Source organism: Dermacentor silvarum, chromosome 9 (assembly GCF_013339745.2).
Source record: "Dermacentor silvarum isolate Dsil-2018 chromosome 9, BIME_Dsil_1.4, whole genome shotgun sequence".
NCBI lineage: Eukaryota > Metazoa > Arthropoda > Arachnida > Ixodida > Ixodidae > Dermacentor > Dermacentor silvarum.
In genome coordinates, this window is record NC_051162.1 from 140601192 (window position 1) to 140622448 (window position 21257).

At 45.9% G+C, this 21257-nt stretch overlaps 1 protein-coding gene across 1 annotated transcript in view; it reads right to left on the reverse strand.

Moving 5' to 3' along the window:
• LOC119463948 (uncharacterized) overlaps nt 1-21257 on the reverse strand; it is a 261047-nt gene that overhangs the window by 40025 nt on the left and 199765 nt on the right. Inside the window, 1 exon segment of the mRNA XM_049655838.1 lies at nt 13592-13914. Coding sequence (XP_049511795.1) covers nt 13592-13914 — 323 coding nt within the window.

Consider the following 21257-nt stretch of genomic DNA (forward strand, 5'->3'; position numbering starts at 1 on the left):
TGAAATGCGCGTCATGGTGACATTTAGCCATGCCCCACTCCGCCGTGGCCTTCGCCGCGCAAGGCATTGAAGAAGGAACGGGAGCTCGGCTGATGTCGTGCTTGATTGCCAGTAACTCCGCTTCTGCTGAACGCATTGAAGTACTTTTGCGGCAAAGTATTTCTGAAATAGCCTATTTTCACTTCAAATGCATTCCTCCGCTTCTATAAAAAGTGGTTCAGGGCCCCTTTAATGTTGCCATGGCGCTCACGATTTCTGATGTTTCCCTGCCCAGGAGCCGCCATGGGGCCTCGAAGCCGGTCTCGGACGGTGCAGTAGGTACTTGCGGGGTTGGTACGGTAGCGGATTTCATGACCAAGGAGGCATGGACGGTGTTTCTTGGCAGGAGGGACCCGGCACGCCGAGCAACCACGATGATGCAGTTAAGGCTGCAACGCCTTAAATGGATGCTGAAACGATTTTGACGATTTTCTACAAACGTACTGAGTCGTTAGGGTAGGTCCTCCTTATCATTAATTGAGGCAATTAAGTGCTGCGCGTAAGGCATGTTATTTAGTGTAAGGTTTTAAAAAGGCACGTCGCTACCGATCGCAGCACGCCACTCGGCTGAGTTTTCAGTCACCCGTGACCAGGGGACGCGATGATGATAATGATGATAACAACTTTCTTGTTCCCCCAGATAAGGAGGCCCCCTACTCCCCGTCCCCGGCACACAGGCCTAGGGGACGGGGGCCGGGACCTCCGCGATTAGAAGCAAGCAAATAAGTATTGACTCTTCGCGGCTTCTTCCGCCAGGTGGATGTCTTTTAGCTGTGGAGTAGGGTCCTCGCTCCGCAGCAGGGCATGCCAGGTCTGTCTACAACTTATATTTGCTTTGGCCCCTGGGGAGCTATCGCATTGCCCGATAAAGTGGTCGAGGCTCCCCCTCGCCCTACAGTGCTTTGTGCCGAATTGCTTCAGTTAATTCATAAATTGTCCTTGTGCATCCTTTTTCCGTTACTTTCTTTTTTATGGAAAGAAATTAACCAACATTCCCACTATTACGAACAACAACTGTTCACCATAATGTTGGAAAAATTATTGATGACGCGCCCTGGGCAGCCAATCAGATAGCTCGCGCTACTGACGTCATATGGTCAAATGGCGCCCCCTGAAGAAATCAGGGGACGCGATTTGACTCGCAACGAACGACTTTACCAACACAAGCTCAAAAGTGTTCTCTCCTTCTCCTAAGCCAAGAGGCGAAGAGTGTACCTGTCTAGCGCAGAAAGCTCACAGATGAATATATATATATATATATATATAGAGAGAGAGAGAGATAAAATATGCAGGAGTGAATTCGCGCGGCAACCGGCGCGTCCTCGAATACGACGAAGATTGTTCATGCAAAATACAGGAGGCAAACAGCCGAAACAGTCCGGTATCTTCAGTATTCATCGCAATAGGCAAGGTGCAGGGACAATCTCTCGAAGGACGAGTTCCGAATCGGAGGTACGTCAGCCACTGTTCCCCGCCAAAAGAGCCGGTGACAAACGATTGCACTCGCTTCCACGTACGGCACTCGCTTCTCCCCCAGCACTTCCACCAAGGACGGGGGCTCCGATAGGAAATCTCCGTTGGTGCAAAAGAAGCCATCAATCTCTGGGTCTACAATGGTTCGGGTCTGCGTCAGGGACCAAGAACGCGCGTTCGTCTCTGCAAAGCGCGCGGCTCCACCCTTCACCGGGGAGCACGCATTCCCCGTGCCCGCCACCCGGCTTCCACCTTGTCGTAGGCAGCGAGAGAGCAAGACTTTACGGATTGAGCGGAGCAAAGGGAGAAATCAAAGGACTGGAGACAATGCGAAAAAAAAGAGGAGTACGCAGATCCCGAGCGATTCCCGGCTTTGTGGACTCGGCTGTCTGCCGCGATGACGAAAAAAAAAAAGTAGTTGCGTGCCCACTGTCTTGTTCGAGAGAATTTCCTTCTGGCTCGTGCCGCTCTCAATCCTTTTCTGTCCTCGAACTCTCCTTGTACAGGTAACATCCTTTCTAGCGCTTTACCCATTGGTGAAGTAAAGAACTATTTCTTTCGAGTTAGCTTCGCTATTCTAGAAGATATTTAAGGCAAAAAAAAAATAAAAGGCGGGAACTACGCTTTGAACACTGCAGTTCGAACATTAAAATTTGTACAATTCCTTCGGACAAGAGACCAGGGTGGGTAGGAAGGTAGCACGTAAGGATATACATCTGGCGTTAAGCACACGCTTTTAAAATGTGAAATATGTATGCACTTTCTTAACGATGGTTTAGGTTTACACGCAGCACACATGCCACAGCAGCAAAGTTCGAACCGTCGAGACTGACAAGCGACACGTTGCTTTTTTATATCTCACGGTTTAGGTTTAGACGCAGTACACATACAGTAGCAGCAAAGTTCAAACTATCGAGGCTGACAACCGACGCGTTGGTTCTTTTTTTATATCGCAGTAAATTTTTCAGCAACTCTGTTGTTGAAGATTTGGATTGCTTCAGGAACTTGTGCGTATCGATTTCCTCGAAGCAAGCGCTCATCTTGCATCGTTTCAACATAGGGAAACTTCCAACGCGAAGTTCTGAGACCGGCGAGTGAAACTTTCTTGCGAACAGCTCTTTTGGTAAAACTTGATGCAACATCCTTAAAACCGCAAAATTATCTTAAATTCGTAAAGTTTACAAAAACTTCGGTAGTGTTGCCAAGTATAGTAAAGCACAGTGAGTTTTTTATACAGGTAGCCACGCTGATTCGTTGCGTATATCTTGACACAAAGAAAAACTTAACGTTGAGGTTGTTTGCTACTAACTTCGAGGGTAATCTAAATTTAAGGAGCTCGCCCGCGGTACTTCGTTCTGTCGGCATCGGAATACATGGCAAAGTGAGGACCACTTGGACCACGTAAAAAATATCACCGATTATTACAATACTCCCTAACGCAATATTTGAGCGCAGCTCTGTGCGCGTTTTCATTTCGCGATATATTGGCCGGCACGGACGATCTGTCTCGTGCGGCACGTTCGAAACGAAGCGAAGTGTGGCGTGACGGCCTCGCTAATTAGGGAGATCACGAGAGGCAACGCGTGGCTGACGCATGGGCGCGATTCACAGCAGCCGCCGCAGAGAGACATCCGCTCATGCAGCGCTTTGGTGAACAGACGACGCGTATAGTGCCTCGGTGTGCGCGCCCACGCGAACGGACGGAGCGGAGGTGAACAAGCGTATCGAGGCATCCTAACGACGTGCGTTATTATGGCTCCATCTCGTAGCCATCGTCACCATAGTCCGTCTTGCGCAGCACTACACTTTTCTTCTCACACTTTCGCCATACCCTCCTCCTCCGCTTTGCTCCTGGCTCTCTCTTCGCTCTCGCTGTCTTTCACCACCCGCTGCTCTTCGCATTCGCTCTGATCCTTTGCTGTGCTCGTTCGCTCGGTTACTTAAGGTACGCCGCCGACGTTTGCCGCAGAAACGGACGCCTAAGAGGTGCGCTCTAAGAGGTCACAGGCCTTCTCACAAGTGAGCAGACATGTTTAACAAGAGAGAACCTTTATTGATGATGAATTCAGGAGAGGCTTAGTGAAGTCGCTCGTTTGTTGTGCTGACTTCGTCTGGCGGAATGTGTAACTGCCACTTATAACTTAGCTTCAAGGCATGCACCGCAGAAAAACGTGGGAGCAACGCACGGTAAACCTGCAGTTCGTCGAATGCCGCTATCGCCTGCCTTGTCGTCAAAATTATAGGTTTGTTTAGAGTTTCGTCATCACTGTTACCTTCGCTGAGATTCCGGTCATTAGACGTCGTCGGTTGTCTGTTATGATTACACCATCACGTCATGAAATGCGACGTATTTGTCAGCCGTTGCACCCACTGCTGTGTGACAACAAGCACCGCACAAGCTGAATAATTCCTGAAGCAGTGCCGCACGACTTAAGACTCGCTGACATCGGCGGGCTCTTCAAGCATCAAGAGCGTCACTCGCACTGCCGTTAGTGCTATAGTGCATAGCGCAGCTGAGTGACGTCTGCGGATGGCAGTGACGGCACCACTACACCACGTTTGTTGTTAAGTAACAATTCCTTAATTGCCTTGATTATTTCGTTGTAGTGGCAAATTTGTTGTAGTGGTCTTCGTTTAGAGCTGTTCACAGTACATTTCGTATGAGAGATAAGAATCCGGCCGGGATATAATTATTCCTTCGCTAGACAATTCATTTTGTGGTTCGATTGTATTAGTACGGACTTCAGACTGAAGAAAAAAATAATTTTTAACAATTTAGAGCCATCTTCAAGCTGTAGCAGTTAAAGCGTAACTATAACTAAGTCCTAAGCCAACGGTTTTAGATCAGTAAATGTCTGTTTCTGCACCCTTTCAGCTCCTCACGCTTTTTCCTTCTTTTTTTATGTTTGACGCCGCCTAATGCAGATTGGGCCAGCGGGCCACTTTGGCGGGCGTCTCAGGTAGCCCGCTGTGCTCCGGGATATGGCATATTTGTCGACGCATCAGCCGTGAAACATAACCTCCGCTCAGTACCAACCTCCTTCCTTAGTGTTCATGCTTTTTTCTTTTTGCTCTATTCTGCAAGTGCCTCGTTGATTCCCTCGGAGCGTTTTTGTCACGTTCATTCAAGCTAACACTCAACGAGGCAACGTCTATGGCGGTGAAATTAAAGCTTTGATGCCACTGTTTCTCACCAAGAGCATCAGTTTCTTCTAATCTTGTAACTTTATTTCACTCCGTTTGATTTATTTCTTCCTTAGGTACCCAGAAGCCTTAAATAAATGAGGGACATACACACCTGTGAACATCCAATAATTGCCGAAAAGAAAAATCTCGAAAAGATGGTATTACGAAAGTTATGACAAGAAACCTAAACAAAGCAAAATCAATTTTCAACGAGTGTAAATCTACAATCAAGCTAAATACAGACGGTAAACAGCATACAGTGTTCTTCTTTCTTCAGTTCGGAGTGTCGTAAGTAGAGGGATTTTCAATGTCCATTATAGAAACCCTTTCAGAAAGTTTTGAAGCCCTCGGCAAAGTTTCCTGTCGGTGTGTTCTCGAAACTTGCGCCAGGCTTCCATCTATCGCTTTTGGTTGCTTGTGGATGTACAAGCTATGAGTAAATGATTTTAGGAAAAAGAAGGGCAACAGCTTCTTAAAATATTACTCAATGAACGTGGCAATGCAATTTTCTTGCTAATGCTTCATGAACAAGGCGTCTCAATTGAGGCATCCTTTCCAAGCTTACTGCAGGGTACACTTGACTGTAAGGCAATATTTATACGTACAGTAAAAACATCTGCACCTCTAAGGGGAAGCTTTAGCCTGAGGCGAACTCCAATTTTCCTATTCAATTACACGTAATATGCAGTAATGCTTTTTTGAGATAACCACTGAAACGATATTGCCATGTGTACTCATTTATGTCTCCCAGTGACCGTCCTTCGCCGGTTAGCAAATGTTGAAAATTATCGACCAGCGCAGCACGCGCCTTTTCTGTACCGGAAGTTCCTCGAATGTTATCGATGGTTGTATCGGTTGCCTACGTTGTCGCCGTGCCTTGTGTAATCGGACTGCGTACATAGATTACATCAACCAGCGAATATGCAGGACGGTTGAATGAGTCATGTACAAATAGCTGATGCACATGAGATTTCAACAATCGACGAGTGTGCTCGTCGCTGTCATTGTGATCTGTGTTACTTGCATTTGCTGGGCACAGGTTCGGCCAATCAGCAGTTAGTTTGTGAGTTCCGTTGTGCCGCTGGAGGTCTTCTCAGTCTCTACAACGTGACAATATTATTGAAATTTGTTGCTTTGGACGGAAAAAGCTAAATTCTGCTGACAGTGGAAAGCAGAATATTTGTTTTGGAGCCTGGAAATTTTTTTTACAGCACAGAAAATCAGAAGTCCCCAAAAAATAATCAAAGCGCCAAGTTTACAAATCCTAACTCCCTACCAAAGAAGCACATATCGCAGCTTTGTAAACTGCATCCACTAGTGCATCTCAAGCGGACAAATACCTCTATGAATGTATAGCCACAGCTTACGTGTGATTGTTAATGTCATTAAGAAGGTTGCGCACAAGTTCCAGTGTATGAATTAGTGGTAAATTGAGAGCCGTGTATTGTACCGTCACTTTTTTTCTGATTTTGATGTAATATTAGGCACAGTATACAGAATTTGAAATCGTTTTTTATTGCTGAGTTACAAAATTGTAAGCTTGATAGTTTTATAAAATTTCGAAAACCTAAATTTTTGATAATTCATTGATGGTTTAAATAAACATATACTTCCTAGAGTCACTATACTATTACTTTTTCGTTTAAATGCCCCAAACCACATTAAATTCTGTGCAGTGGTTGCTGAGAAAAGCTATTTCTCCATTCCCATGTATTTAGATAGGAGCCGCCGAGTTAAAGCTACGTCTTAAACACCTGTCTTATTCAGCAGGACATCAGATTATTGACACGACAGTAGCCAGCGCAGAGATTTCAAGAAACGAAATGGAGGCACGACCGATGACGATTATTCACGCTTCCTTTCTTGAAAACTCTACGCTCTCTGCTTTCATGGCTAGAATGCTGTCACGCTGATTACGCGCATGCTATTCGTTAAGGAACGGAAATGCGCGCAAGATTGCTGAGGATTATTGGTCTGTTGACAAGATACGGTCAGAAGGGTTCAAAAGTTGTTTAGAGTGTTGTTTCGGGACAAGATACGCCCCAAAGAGTGCAAACAATGTTTTACACTTCAGGTATAGGGCGCTTCAAAGCACCATTTTTGAATCTGCTTACATTGCACTTATGTGGAAAGTGGTACCAATGGATAATGTATGCAAAAAATATAGTTGTATCAGCGTGCGAGCTGAATTTACACTGTCTCAGAGCAACGACAGCTGCTTTAAAAATGCGGTATCAAAGCTGGTTCGGCTTGCGTTGCATTAATTAACCTTTCACAAGCTCGGTTGCTCCGCGTAATGACAAACGCAGCTGCTCATTGTAGCAAGCTTCAGTTCGCACAAGACGAAGGCGTCTTCTTGTTCATTAGTAAACAAAGCCTTGCGTTCAAAGCAGCGCGCTTTAGTCAGCACTTGGCGCATGAAAAAATAAGACACGATACTTAGTTAATTCTACGTTGATTAGGTACTTTAAGGCTTTATAAATGCTCACAACGTCGGAACGTCGCAAGTGTGCATAATTTGCAATCAGCTGTAACTCCGAGTGGATTGCGCATTCGGACAAGACTGCACACGTACAATTCCTTGTTCCACGTACCTGCCAATCAACGCATGCCGTTCAATTTTTTTCAAGAAAGCCGTCAGCGGTGGCTTTTCTATTCAATGCAGTGACACCGCCACTGTAAAGCCAAGTTCCACCGAGATTCACTGTCGCAATGTCGTGCTGTGTCTTTGCCTCAGTACAAAGCTTGATGCTAGAACTCGGGACTCTGGGCACGCCATGCGGGGAGGGGACTGGGCACTGGCTTTGAAAGCCGCCTTTCAAAAAGCAATGTAATGAATCCAGTACGTAAACAGCTATTTGATAGAAGGTACAATAGCAGCTTTTTAAAAGAATGATGAAGATGAAAAGCTCAGAGTACTATAAAAAAAGTGAACGCGTTATGAATAGAACCTGGACTTTCATTGACCGAGTCGGTTTCATTTGGTCAGCTTTCAGATGCCCTCAGCAAAAGATGATATTGGATGTTGCTTTCACTGGCAGTGTCCACTATGGTGTTTACAAAATCCAGACGTCTGATGCGATCACATTTCACAATACACGTTTGGTCGTATAATGTTCATTATTTAATTCATTCATTCAATTTTATTTATAAATCCCAAGAGTTGGTTACAAACTATCTGTACTGATAGCCTACATTAGCTAGTGGTCACTAAAATTTAAAAAATATATAAATTTTTTAGCAACGAAGAAGGTGCGGTTATTGAGAAGGCCATGTTTCACCACCTGGCATTCTCTTTAGAATTTTTAGTGTAACTGAGCATTTAAGGAATACCCAAATCGACAATGGCGACCAGAGGGACCTGTACGAGCTGTTATTCTTGTAGCTTCTGTTGCTGCGGCTCACTTTCCACACTCTTCGTGATGTATATAATTTGCGTCTTCGATACAACACATTGAGATGACCACTGCATGCATGAGTGCTCAGTTAGACAGCGCCGTTTCCTCGCGGAACCACCTGTGCTTGTACTGGCATCTGAGCGAAGCAGTTGCTTACGTGGCTGCATTGAAGGGTACCCAACTTTTCTGACTGGCATGGGATAGAATCAATGCTTCTGGGAAATTACATTTGGCGTGTGCGTAAAATACAAACAATGCCCAGATCTTCAAAGTCCTATTTCGCTAAAAGAAGCTCTGGATAGTGGTACTGGTCGCGTTCGCATGAGCACATGTTTGCTAGCACTCTCAGTATTGATGTTCTCAGCTTTTACAGCGGAAGCTGTTTACCTCTAGCCTCCGTATACATCTCCCGCATGTGTTCCCAAGGGGGATACACTGGCCGTATCACGGCGCGAGGACACGAATAGCCGACGGCGCAGAGTAAAAAAAAAAGTAAAATTGTTCGGTTTGACGTCGAGTTTCTCAGGGAGGTTCCTCTAAACAAAGTAAACTAAACGAGTTTTAAAACTTGGTACATTTTGGTCTGGGCGGCAATCGAACCCGTGCTTTCGGACTGCCAGACAAGCACGCTTCCTCGAGGCCACAGCGGCTCCACGGTTCTGTCTTACTAAAGGTGTGCCTAGTGCGTGCGTCATTGCAAGCGTGAAGTCGCAGTCACCTGGCTGACTAAAGGTTTCACCAAAGGGATTAAATGCTTTCGCATCCCCACGCGTAAGCAGTCCTAAGTGTCTCATCCGAATCTTTTCACTGTTCGCATTTCGCCTGTTTGTCGATATCTTCCGTGGTCGCGTCTTTTCCAGTCGCATTTGTAAGCGAACAGCGAGCAGCGATAATATCGCGGTGCACGAGGCGCAGCGGGCAACAAAGCTCGGTGTAGGCGTCGTGTGGTGCAGTATGAGAAAAAAAATGTATGATTTCATAATTTATGCCGCCCATGTATGCAGCCTGAAGAGCTTCGCTGGTAATCGTCGCCATATGAATCTTGCGACCCCACGAATTTTTTGTACTGATATCCTATACGAAGGCAAAAGCGGGTGATTTTATTAATGCGACAGCATTATATGGCTCATGAGGTGGAAAAGCCGGCATTGGGGTGACCAGGATGGTCCAAAAATTCCTAGTATCATAAGTTACCCCAAGTGAGCCAATCGAGGCAGTGGTTGACGTCAAATAAGGCAGGCTGAATAAAAGTGAAGTTAATTAAGTGGAAGGTAATTAAGGAACAGGTAATCAAATATAGTTAAATAAGGCACTCGAACCCACGACCTTTGGTGGGAGTCGAAGCCTCGACCTTTGGTGGTCGCAATGCTTTCGCATTCATTCAAGTAGGGATAACTAAGTGTCTCTTCATTTTTTTTTTCATTTCAGACAAAAATTGGCGAGCACCGCAAAACTAAGTCTTGACAGAAATCTAAGGAACGACGAACCCAGAGTCTACTATCAACGGAGGTTTTTGAAATCACATAAATGTCCTATATACTCTGAACAATCAGTCGCGGGGCAAGCTTTTGTAAGGCAAAACTTTTCTAATGCATCAAAGCACTGGTTACTCAATGATTCACCTCCAGATCTCCGACACATGCCACTGCGACAGATTAGATGGTTTGGCAACACACATTTCAGCCGACATTTCAAGCACTCGAGAGATCAGCAAACACACGAGCGCAGCCGCATTCATTACAATGCAAATATTGGTTATAACGCGGCTGGCCTTCCAGACGATTTATGGCGCATCAACCTATTATTTATACAACGCCCCGTCTGCCCCACGTATGATTTCCCGTATGATATGGGGATGTTATAGATGGCGCCTACTCACCCGCCACCATTTTCGTATGGTGCTTGATATTGCAGTAATGCTGTCCTTGTGTGCTGACCTCAACGCTACTGTCCCCGGTAGCGCACAGTTTCGCTCGCATGTTGTTCGCCGAAACAACAATACAGTCATACTTTGCACCCACTTTCTTAAGACGATGCGATACACCGTGCCGATACGGAAACGCTTACAACCGGCAAATCCTTAGACTTTCTCTCCAGCACGAAGCCCCTCGCTTCCGCTTTTATCCTTTGTGTAGGACATATTGAGCCCCAACTGTCCTCGAGATACCGCAATTGCTTGGGTCGCTCTAGTTGCCTGGCAAGAAGAGGGGCAAGTTATAGCTATAATCTCGTTTTTTGTATTCTTGGTTTTTTTTTTTTTTTTTTTTTTTGGGGGGGGGGGGCGCACAAGCTGGCGCAGCTGTGTACTGCCCTGGACAGGAGGGTGGGGAGTGGCACGCAAGGGAAGCATGGCTGCAATATCAAGCACCGTGAGAGAATGATCGCGTGAGAAACAGGCGAGATCTGTGACATTCCTCTAACACGCGGGAAAACGTTTCGTGGGGCCGACCGAGCGTTGTTTAAAGAAGTTAATGGACCATTAAAGGTGTCGGACGTGCCATTCATATTGTAACCTATGTTCGTATTGTGAAGAACGCTGCTGAGCTTCTGTGTTTCCTTATATCAGGGTACTTACTAAGTGAAAAGACAAGGAGGCACGTGAGATCGAAGACGCGTTTATTTTTATTTTTTATAAACACGTCGGGTGAAACGTATGAAATCGTCTGTCACGTTGCGTGCCTCGTAGATAGGCTATCTGCATGCGCATAATCGAGTGACCAGCGCTTTATTGCCTCTTTCCTTTGTCTTTAAAAATTTGGTATGCCACTGTTTGTTGAGAGTATATATATTTGTGTGATTTCAATAAACATCTGTTGATAGCGCTGTGGACATCTTCGTTGCCTTTGTATTAGGTCTTATTTCTTTTTGCGCTATTACCTCAAGAATAGAATACCAACTCACCCAGAGAACCACCCTTCTGATAGTCTGCATAGGCAGATGCTACGCGAGAAGATCAGTTAAAACAGACTCGAAGGCAGAAGGAATGCTGATGTAGAGATAACAGCAGGCAGGTAAGTACCTGCGGCCAAAGCGGGAGTTTGGAAGTACTTTCTTGCCGTATATTTTTTTGTGTAAACAGAAAGGCATGGTTAGGCTCAGATGAAGTGGGTCATTTTAGGGGACCCGCGTGTAAGGTAGACTTGCTCGATGGCTCCCAACGCCATTTTTGTAGGCTTGAGCTTTGGTAAGAAGGCGCGGCGTATGTTAATTCTGAGTGCTTTCATTGTAGGGCTTTACGTAAGTCCCGTTTACAATGATTGGCCTTGAACGCAATATGACCTGCCGTTCTTATGTACGTCAACATGTTGCTTAAGTTGTTCTTTAATTTTTTTTTTCCCATTTCTTTTCCCTCCACTAATATGTTAGTTTTACCTAGTTTCATTATATTACATTACTGCCGATACACTGTTGACTATTAATGTCATTATTTACTTATGTCTGTATTATTATTTCTCATTTTTGCAAATGTACTCATTCAGCTACCGTTCTTGCCATTGTAACTTCTATGTTAACCATGAACAGGAGGTCCCAATTCAGTTTTTACTATGGGACCTCCTTCTGTATACCTCTATCTGCAAAACCTTTTTGTGAATTATTAAAAAATTTGATTGATTGATTGACCGTATATTTGTGCATAAGCGTGCAGAAATTGAATGCTGGGCTTAGCGTGAAAATCTTGATACCGAGACAGACAAAAGCCAAGACACACACAAACGCTAACATTCTTGACAGGGGTATTGGAATAACCTATCCCTGATCAAGACGACCCTCTTTCCAGAGGGCTATCTCGAGGGTCACAAGCCCATCTAACCAAGGCAAAAGCAGGATAGGCCCTGACAGACGACATCATCGCATTATGGCAGCGGCCAACGGCATCATAATGACCCCGACCACCCAACGTCACCTCAGGAAGTGAATTGCTATGCGTGCTTCAAGTTGGTAACTCCAAACGTTCATCACCTCATGCGTGAACGCGAAGTGCAGAAATACCACGATATGTACAGGCCTCAGGAAGACTTTTGAGGACTGGGTAAGACCCTGCGATAAAGTCGACGAGACACTTGACTCACTATGAAGCTTCGCGTGCGAAGCTTCATAATAAGCTATACTTAGCGCCCTTCCCTTTAACCAGTTCGCCAAGTAGACCTCGAGCCATTATTTGAACATGCTATTATATCTCTGAGTACACCACAACAGGACACAGACTCTTTTCGTGATGCACAGCGATTCTGCTTCATCAGCATGACGGGGACACAGGACGCGCCTACGACAACACTTTGGGAGCAAAATGCGTTGCATCTACCACGAACTTTGTTCCTATAAAGAAAATACGCGTATGACGTCACCAGGAAGGTCCAAAGGCTGAAGCATGCTTATATCACTTGTGGACGTCTGTTGTTCCTTAGAGGTCAGTGCACAAACTTCGGAAAGCAGACGAGTCTAGGAGAATTCGTCCATTTGGTCAGCGGTGCGGAGAAGTTCCTAAAGGCAATGTGTCGCCTGTTCAGCGTCCATATTGTTGAACAGCTGAGATGCAAGTAGGTCCCGTACACTCGAGACTTTCTGTAGCATTCTGAATTCAAAATCTTTCTTATCCTCGTTCCATACACCGTTCATGGACAGAAGCCGCGGAACAGTATTATGGCGTCATTGTAGAGCGGACCATTTGCAATGCACGAAGAAGAGTAGCACGTACGGCCAGTTGAAGTGGCTATAAGTGTCATGATGGCTATAGGCGGATCCAGATCAACACAACTAATAACAAGGCCAACATACCATTAAGAATGAAACTGTACCCTTGACTGTCAGGGATGGCCGGTGAGGTTCTCAAGCACACAGTTCACCTTAATCTGCACGTTAATTGTGAAACGCGCATTCCAGACCTTTACAGGTTTGCGCTCAAATGTCCCAGAGAGGTAGCATCTTGCAGTAGGTATGGTTTACCATCACGTTTTCGGGCATTACTTGCCAGTTTCTCGCATAACAAATTCTAATTGGATGTCGTATGCGGTGCCAGGACTCAAAAATGTTTCTTTTTCTCTGCAGAGGAATGGTAGCGCCATCTATCATTGCTACTGCGAAAATGCAGTGTTCACCGTAGCCGCAGACAACACCCACTTCGAACTTACCCTGCACAATACTAGTGGGGGATATGCGAAAATGTTAAAACAAGCTCAAGTCACTGCAAAATGCAATCTTTGCGCGAAATTTCACTGCCAGTCATCCAGTGGTTATGTAGACCTGGCGCTCCATGCCAAAACTACCATGTGATAATGTGGCAAGCCCTAGCGCTGGACTCCAGATTATTGTCGACCACTTCGGTTTCTTTTACCCTGCACCCATTACACTGTGCACGGGCACCTTTGCATTGCCTCCTCCTAGGAATGCATCCCCATCGACCGGGATCCAAGGCGCAGCCTCGAGTTCAGCAGCGCAACGACATCGCCACTGCACTGCCGCGGGGAGGGGTCCAGGTAGTGGATACTGCCACTTGCCTGTCCGAAGGAGGGCAGGAAACGGTCCATGGTCCGCGAGGAAATGATGACGCAGTCGGGCATCTGCTGCTGCTGCTGTTGCTGTCGCTCGTAGGGCGGCGGTGCCCGCGGGAGCGGCGGCGGCAGCTGGCGGCGACGCAGGCTCGTCGGCGGCTCCGAACTCGTCTTCGTCGGGGTCGCTTAGCAGGGACCGCTGCGAGCCCGGGACGATGGACCCGGACGAAGCGGGCGCGGCGGGAGAGCGCCGGCTCGAACCCTGGCGCCTGGCCGCCGACCCGGGCTGCTGCCAGTCGAGCATTGTCTCGGTACTCCGGCTGCTGCACCTGCGTAGGAAGACGATACTAAACGATGCGCACGGGTTTCACTCACCGGTTGCCAGTAGCGTCACGTTGTGTTGGATAAAGCGATGCTTTATTTGCATTTTGGCCCCACTTTGCAGGTGCTGGCTGCTATAACTGCTGATGTTTTGGCGATTATGCAGCAATTCAGGCACTGGATGTACCACACGGTATGTGCCTGCATAGATAACTTGGGTCACTGGATGTGTGCAACTGGCCATGTGGGTCTGAATCTATGAGCATTCTTGGCCAATTCTGCAGAGTCCGTATGTGCCAATCAGCAACGAAGCGAGCGCGAAGCCACGTCTAAACTGACAGTTCGTCCAGAGAAGCAGACTTTACGGCAACATGTGCTCGTCGGTGCCCGAATAGACAACTAGAAAAAGAGGCAAGTCGTGAAGAACCTGGCAAACGAAACTTGGAGAGGTTGGTGTAGAGTGTAGCGAGATTCCACATTTATTCAAAGTTTTGTTTATGTGACGGGAAACACGTTTTGAGACTATGCAGTGAACTCACGGTATTCACTAAATTCATGCTATTTCCAAGCTAAACATGAGCTAGACGAGACATAACGATGAGAACGACACGCACACAAAGCTGCCACTATCAACTCAGTTGGAAGGTCGTTCGCGTTTTGTGTCTGTTTGTTCTTCCCTTCGCATGTCTCGCGTAGCGCCCCAAAACAGGGTTTGGTAACCCACACCAACTTGAACAAGAATATTTCTTATTAAGCTATATTTCCAAGCTATTCACCAAACGGCATGAAGAGGGCGTGGTCAGTACGCTTTGTTTTGCTACGCCTCGTAAGCCACTGACCATTCCATTTCGGCTGGATCTAGAGCAATCGAGAGAACGTACGAGCCGTAAGTGGTCGTGTCCGCGCTTTCGGTAGTGTTTGGCTTTGCCGCTCCCCTCTCCACTCTTGTTTGAAAATGGCGCCACCACAACCGAGAAAGTGAATAGCTTATTTGGCACCACAGTTGGCAGGAATTTCAGGACAACTCGGAGTCAACAAAGGCAAAAGTGGGATAAAACACCGTCCCACACGTAAGCCACGGGACAGGGCACCACGGCGGTAAAAGTTCCAACGTAATGTTTGATTGTTTGGTCAGTTCAGGCTCTGGATTGGGAATGACGTGATCTGGATTGGCTAGGAGGGCGAAGTGGGACGGATGGCTTGCAGCCTGTCGGCCCAATTGAAATCCATCCCAGCTCCGTTAACCTTGCGTGCGTATGTCCTGACTATGGTTTCAGACTCAAAATAATAAAGGTGCTCAGGAGGAGAAATCGCCGCCACCTTTGCCAGTGATAGGTCCCCCTGCAGCTGTAACACTACTCCTCCTCCGGTTTAAAGTACTAATGGTTGTGGAATTCTGATTTGGTCGCTACTTGTGGCAAAACGCTCGTGTCCTGTGCATTGGGGGCACGTTAAAGACAACCTGATGGTCAAAATGAATCCGCCTCAAAGCCAAATCGAGGTTTTGGCATGTAAAACCCCAGAATTCAATTCAGCTTGTGGCCGGATTTTCATGGTAGCATTCAGAATAAAGCGTTGAAGGAGAGAGAGAGAGAGAGAGAGAGAAATATCTTTTTTTTGTGCATTTCTGCGACAGCTTTCGCGGTATTTTTTATTTACATTTGATAATATGAGACACTTTCCTTAGCAAGCGCAGAACAGTAAAGAAATTTTAATGTTCGGTTGTTGCGAAATATTTGGTAAGTGTCGAATACGCGCAAATACCAAATTCTTCTTTTTTCATATACGGATATGAATAGTTGCGTAATATTTTATTATTATTTCAAGTTTCGAATATTCGTCCAACCTTAAACATAACGCCAGCCAATTCACTTAAATGAAGGCTGATGAATGCCTCAATCCCACGTATTCCGCTGCCGTGGTCGACTAAGCCTAGTACCACCTGTTTTTTGTATTAAAGCAAAGAAACGACTGTTCTATTTCTAGCGTAACAAGACAGGGACTAAAGAAACAACATGGGAGCGCGCTAACGTGGTCCCGTGTTACGCTAGTAGTCATGCCTTATTATGCTCGTTACCAACTAGCCCAACTTTTTGCCTGAACGATTGTTCTTTTACCACAGTGTGCTTAGCGCTAGTACAGTACCTGTGCGGTGAACTGCGATACCCAGTCCAGTACTCCGAAGGCAGCGCGGGCAGCCGGCGTGTGTGAATGTCCGCGAGTACAAGTGACCGACACTTTGGCAATCTTTCGCCCATCGCGCAGCTGGCTGCGTTGACTACGAGATACAGTAAAGCGGCCTTTGAGGTCCTCCTCCTTTTTTTTCCCTCGTTCACGACGCCGAGTCACTCGCTCTCATTTCCGACGCGACAAGACTAGAAAGCGACGCTGCTGCACCTTCGTTGCACTTGTGATTCACTCGCTCGACTGGGTAACCTTTACGGTGACATTTTGATTTTCTTCGCGTAAACTCGCACGTCGCATAGTTCAGGCTAATCGTTCAACCAAGTGCGCGGCATTGGATATTTTTGTGCGTGACGTCTCGGGCATTCGGTTCGCTTACAAAATAGCCCACGCTGTTCTGACAAATCTATAATTGCGTTCACGCGATATCCAGGCGGCAAGCTTGCTTAAGTTGCTTGCTTAATGATTAACGTAGTTTTTTTTTCTTAACGTAATTACCTATGGGGTACGACCTCAGAGACATTTGACGCACGAGAATGTTCCGTGGATGGTTGTGAACGAAACGAACGAGAAAGTTGAAAAATACGTCAAATGACGAAATAACTTGAAATTCAGTAGCCACAAGGCAGCGTACTCATCGTTTTCTAATCGCTCTGAATCCACCGTCTCTTACTGTGGTCATACTTCTTTGCTTTTCTAATGCTAGAACTGACCAACCTGAAGACTATGAAAGATGGCTCATTTTATATAAGTCGCTGTTGCATTATCTCCCCGAGACGGACCTCCATGGGGGTATATAATTTGTCCGGCAGGATAACGCGTGACAACTGATGCAAATAAATACAGACAGTATTAGAAGTAGAGCCGTATTTTCTCATTAAGTCGCTCATTGTACTTTCAAAATGAGAAGGTAGGCCTTTTTTAGGACCCGATATTCCAAAATCCCTCATGCATTATTCAGGCATTAACAATAAGAATCGAAACGAGAGTAACATACCAACCCGCACTGTAGACGCACAAATGCAAGCCACTAGCGCACTAACATTGTCACTACATGGGCACACGGCGGCATGAATGGTTCTAAACCTGGGACTGTCACCCGTTACACAGGTTGGGGGAGCTGGGAAGCCACACAAGTCTTGTCGTGTGTGCATACTTTGTCTAGCATCTGTATTTCCACATTAACTTCACTGCTAAAAGGGAAACACGACGCCGACATTAAGGTGTGCAAAACAAGAAGAGCAGTGTGTGCATATATACAAAACATAAAAAAGCGAAATAATGATTTGATGGCGTCCTGCTGCCCTATTCTCGCTACTTCACACCTTCTCGCGAATTTTATTTATTCTACGGATCCTAAATGGGTCTTTCGGGTCTTCCGTCGGTCGATTGTCATCACCAATTGCCGCGGAACGTAAAAAAAATCATTGAAATTTGTAAACACTGTCACGAACGCACGTGTATCTTTTAACTGCTTTATTTTTTTCAATACCTACAGCTCCATCAACTTAAATTATTCGACATGTCCAAGCTTCTGAAAGTGACATTACACTGCGACATACAGTTTCATGGTAACTATACTAGACGACGTCTAGTATTGTTATCGTCTAGCTCGGTTGGAGCAGTAACAATTGGTAGTTATTTTTGTACTGAATAGTTATCGTTGAAATGTTGCGAAGACCACCAAATAATACAATTATACGATAGTAGACAACACGAGCCGCTCTTAATGTCAACTAGAATATCTGCCGCCCCATTTCTTGCTCTAATCCTCACCACTGTCTTACTGGCCCTTAGCATTATGCCTAGCGTTCTTTCTTTCCATTTTCCGTCGCACCTGTCCTTAAGTCCTCTTCAAGCTGTTTTATTAACCTCGCCCTTCTCAGCCAAGATTTCATGGAAATATTCTGGCTTCTAAGGACGAAAACTCGATTCAGCAAAGAAACAGCACATGTCGTGTTAGTGCAGTCCCAAGGGCAGCCGCACGTGTGGACTTCTTGCAAACTTGGAGGGAAATTTTCTACGCGGCTTCTAGAATGTCAGTCGTCGGAGAAGAAAGTTGCGCTGAAGAGGGCGTTAGCTTCGGATCTGATATGTATGAGCTTGCTTTAAATGCGTAATTAAGCCTTTCTATACGTCGACTCGCTGAGGAAAACCGCCGCTGATGCGTGACGCTTTGACTTTTAAGGAAAATGTATTAATAAAAAAACTTGGTGCCCTTCCACTCTGTGAAGAAGGACGACCAGCGAAGCTATTATGTGCTCTTCTGAAATGATGAAATTATATATATGTATTTCTATATATATGCATCTAAAGCATCAAGACAGACATCCTAATCCACCTTAATTCTCCTTCATCCACCTTAATCCTCTTTCATCCACCCTAATCCGCCTTCATCCACCCTAATTCATGGATTGGTGGGTACACTTTCTCCGCCGCGGGTCGGCCCGGTATTGAACAATCTCCGGGAACGGCCCACTGTTTTCTCTCTCGACACTACTTTTTTCTAGCCTAGCCATATACAACTTCGCCGCAATAAGTCAACGAAACAACGAAATCATAGTGTTATAAACCTAAATTAGCGACTACGAGTTTCCTACCTGCGACTTCTTGATTCAAAGTCAGGTATCTTAGTCATTGCGCTACCCGTCCGTTCCCGCAAAGTGACGCAAAGCCACATGTCTATCGTGTTTAGAAACCGTAGAAACGCGGCGGCGCAGGTGGCGTGATTTCTCAACCGTATAGCAAACATGCAGAGCGTCAGCGGCAGTATAGGTTACGACAGAAACAACTCAAGGAGGCACCTGGGTCGAGCGGGAACAACAGCAACAAGAGTTAATGGATGATGATGGCTACCAACAGCTACAGCAGCAACACAATAAAGAAAGAAGCTCATGCTGCCCCACAACGAAGCTACGGGCTGCATAAACGGCTGCCGCCGTTTATGCTGGTCTAATTAGCATTACAGCGCCACAACGGCGTTTCTCCGTTTTTCTATACGACTTTCGCGCTGTTTCTCACCATTGTGTCAATGACAAGCACCATGCTACGACGAAAAGCAGGCGGCTAGTAGCAAATGCATACGCATGTTTTAGATAACTCTCTGAGCAGTTTCTGCGTTAATGTTTTTTTTTAGATTTAGGTAGGCCGCCTTGAGGCAGAGTAACATACAGCTGTTATAAATGAATGCGACCCCATGATGCCGCTGGAAGTCCAGTAATGCTTTGTGATGAGAGTCTTCTTGAACCCACTTGCTTAAGTCGGCAGGCAGGTCAGTGATGAGGTATTAGACCAGAAACCCAGGTATTAGTCGATGACGGTGATTCGTGACAGTTCTTGTGTCGACAGATGGATTACCCCCATGGGCGCCCCGCCTGTGTTGCTGATGCCATGCTACGAACTGCCACTTTGGATCAGCAACCCAGCAGAGAACGTTCACGAATGACAAGCTGTTGAAACATTCGAGGAGTCTCCTGTCTGCCTTAACTGGCGTCGTGGTGTGATGTCATCTCCTATTTAAGCACAGCAGAAACAAATCTTGGAATTTTCTCTTTACGATGAAATGAGTTTGAATAAAATAAACTGTATATAGTCGATCTTAGAGGTGACTCAAAATATGCACGAGCTTTACAGACACCCTGCACTTGATGTGAGATAAGAAGCAGTGTCAATGTCTAGTCATTTGTTATGTTTTACGTAACTATCCCGGATATGTTCCCAAGGCCATCCATTGGTACAAATTAGGGGCTAGGCACTGCATATTTTTTTTCGTGCAGCATTCTCTGTACACATATATGTAATAAAATGAAAACTTGCAGGTGCTCCATATGCAAAAAATGCAGTATACAGATTCGGAGAAATTGTCGTTGATGTCTCAACCCCTATAACTAACAAATATACGACTACAGTAGGTATCTCACTAAATATTGCCCTACAAACAAATTGCGAACAAAATTAAACTTAAAACGCATTATTGTAAAATACACGAACTAATCTGAAGCCTGGGCAACGCATGGACAAATCCTTGTACTGTCCGTCACTGCAGTCCGGTCTGTATAGTTACAATAGCAGCGTACACTCTTGACATCTTCGCCAGATATCTCACTAGCATGAGGCGCGATTCTTCTACGCATGCACTGCAAGTTACGGACTGAAAAAATGACTGTCAGTAAGCTTCTTACTTTACTCAGTGGACAAGTGTGCGGCAATTACCCGCGCTTGCTTGAAGCTTTTCAGCCCGCGGGCGAGGGTACAGGGGTGTTGTTTTCTTGTTTTGCCGGCCTTTTGTTGGCGTATTTACATGGTCCTGGTATACAGGGTGTCCAAGCTACCGATAGCAAAGTTGTTATTGAAATATTCCACCAGAAACCATCTCCGAATGACTGTCTTTTAACCCAATTAGCGTTGAAGCATTGTGCGACGCACCGTGTAGGAACCGCCTTAAAATGTCACGTATGAGGCCCATAGTGCAGTCGACTACCCTGTCACGATTCCCCCTGGACATAGGGCGCCATGTAGCGGCGTCGGCCCGAAGTTCACGCGTGGCGTGTGTCTGAGTATATATCCAGACAAGGCTGTCGGAATATATATGGCTCGAGTTTGATTCTGCGTAGGAACAACGACATTTTAAAGGATTCTTTACATTGTTATTGAAGAGCTACGCATACGCAGCGACCCAGGTTTGCATCAGTGAGGTTCATCGCAGATCGACAGATAACCAGTGTCACATAGCCCATTGACACAAGTTCGTCCCATGGTTGGTCTCCAATCCAGTTACCTCAGTACATCAGATCGATGCTTTACCGATTAAAGCATGCACTACCCAGTGGCAAAAGTTGAAGTGCGAGAGGTCAGCGATGTAACAATGTTCTGATAGCAATAAAAAGAAAGAATTTCATGATGATACGCTTTCCGCGAGCGCTGTTAAGTGCTCGGAATTTCGTGGGTTTGCCTTGTCCGTCCGTTCATCCCGTTAGCCAACAACGACCTTTGTCGTCATCGACGAGACACAATGACGATTTTTGTCGTTGTCAAGTCACCTCGATCGTCAGCCCCAGCATCCCATTGCCACGACGTGAAGAAAAAGAAACGTTCTCTACAACCACGTCCACTGTGATTTGGGCCCAAGGTAGTGAAGCAATTACCTTATGAGAGACTACCGTGCTGA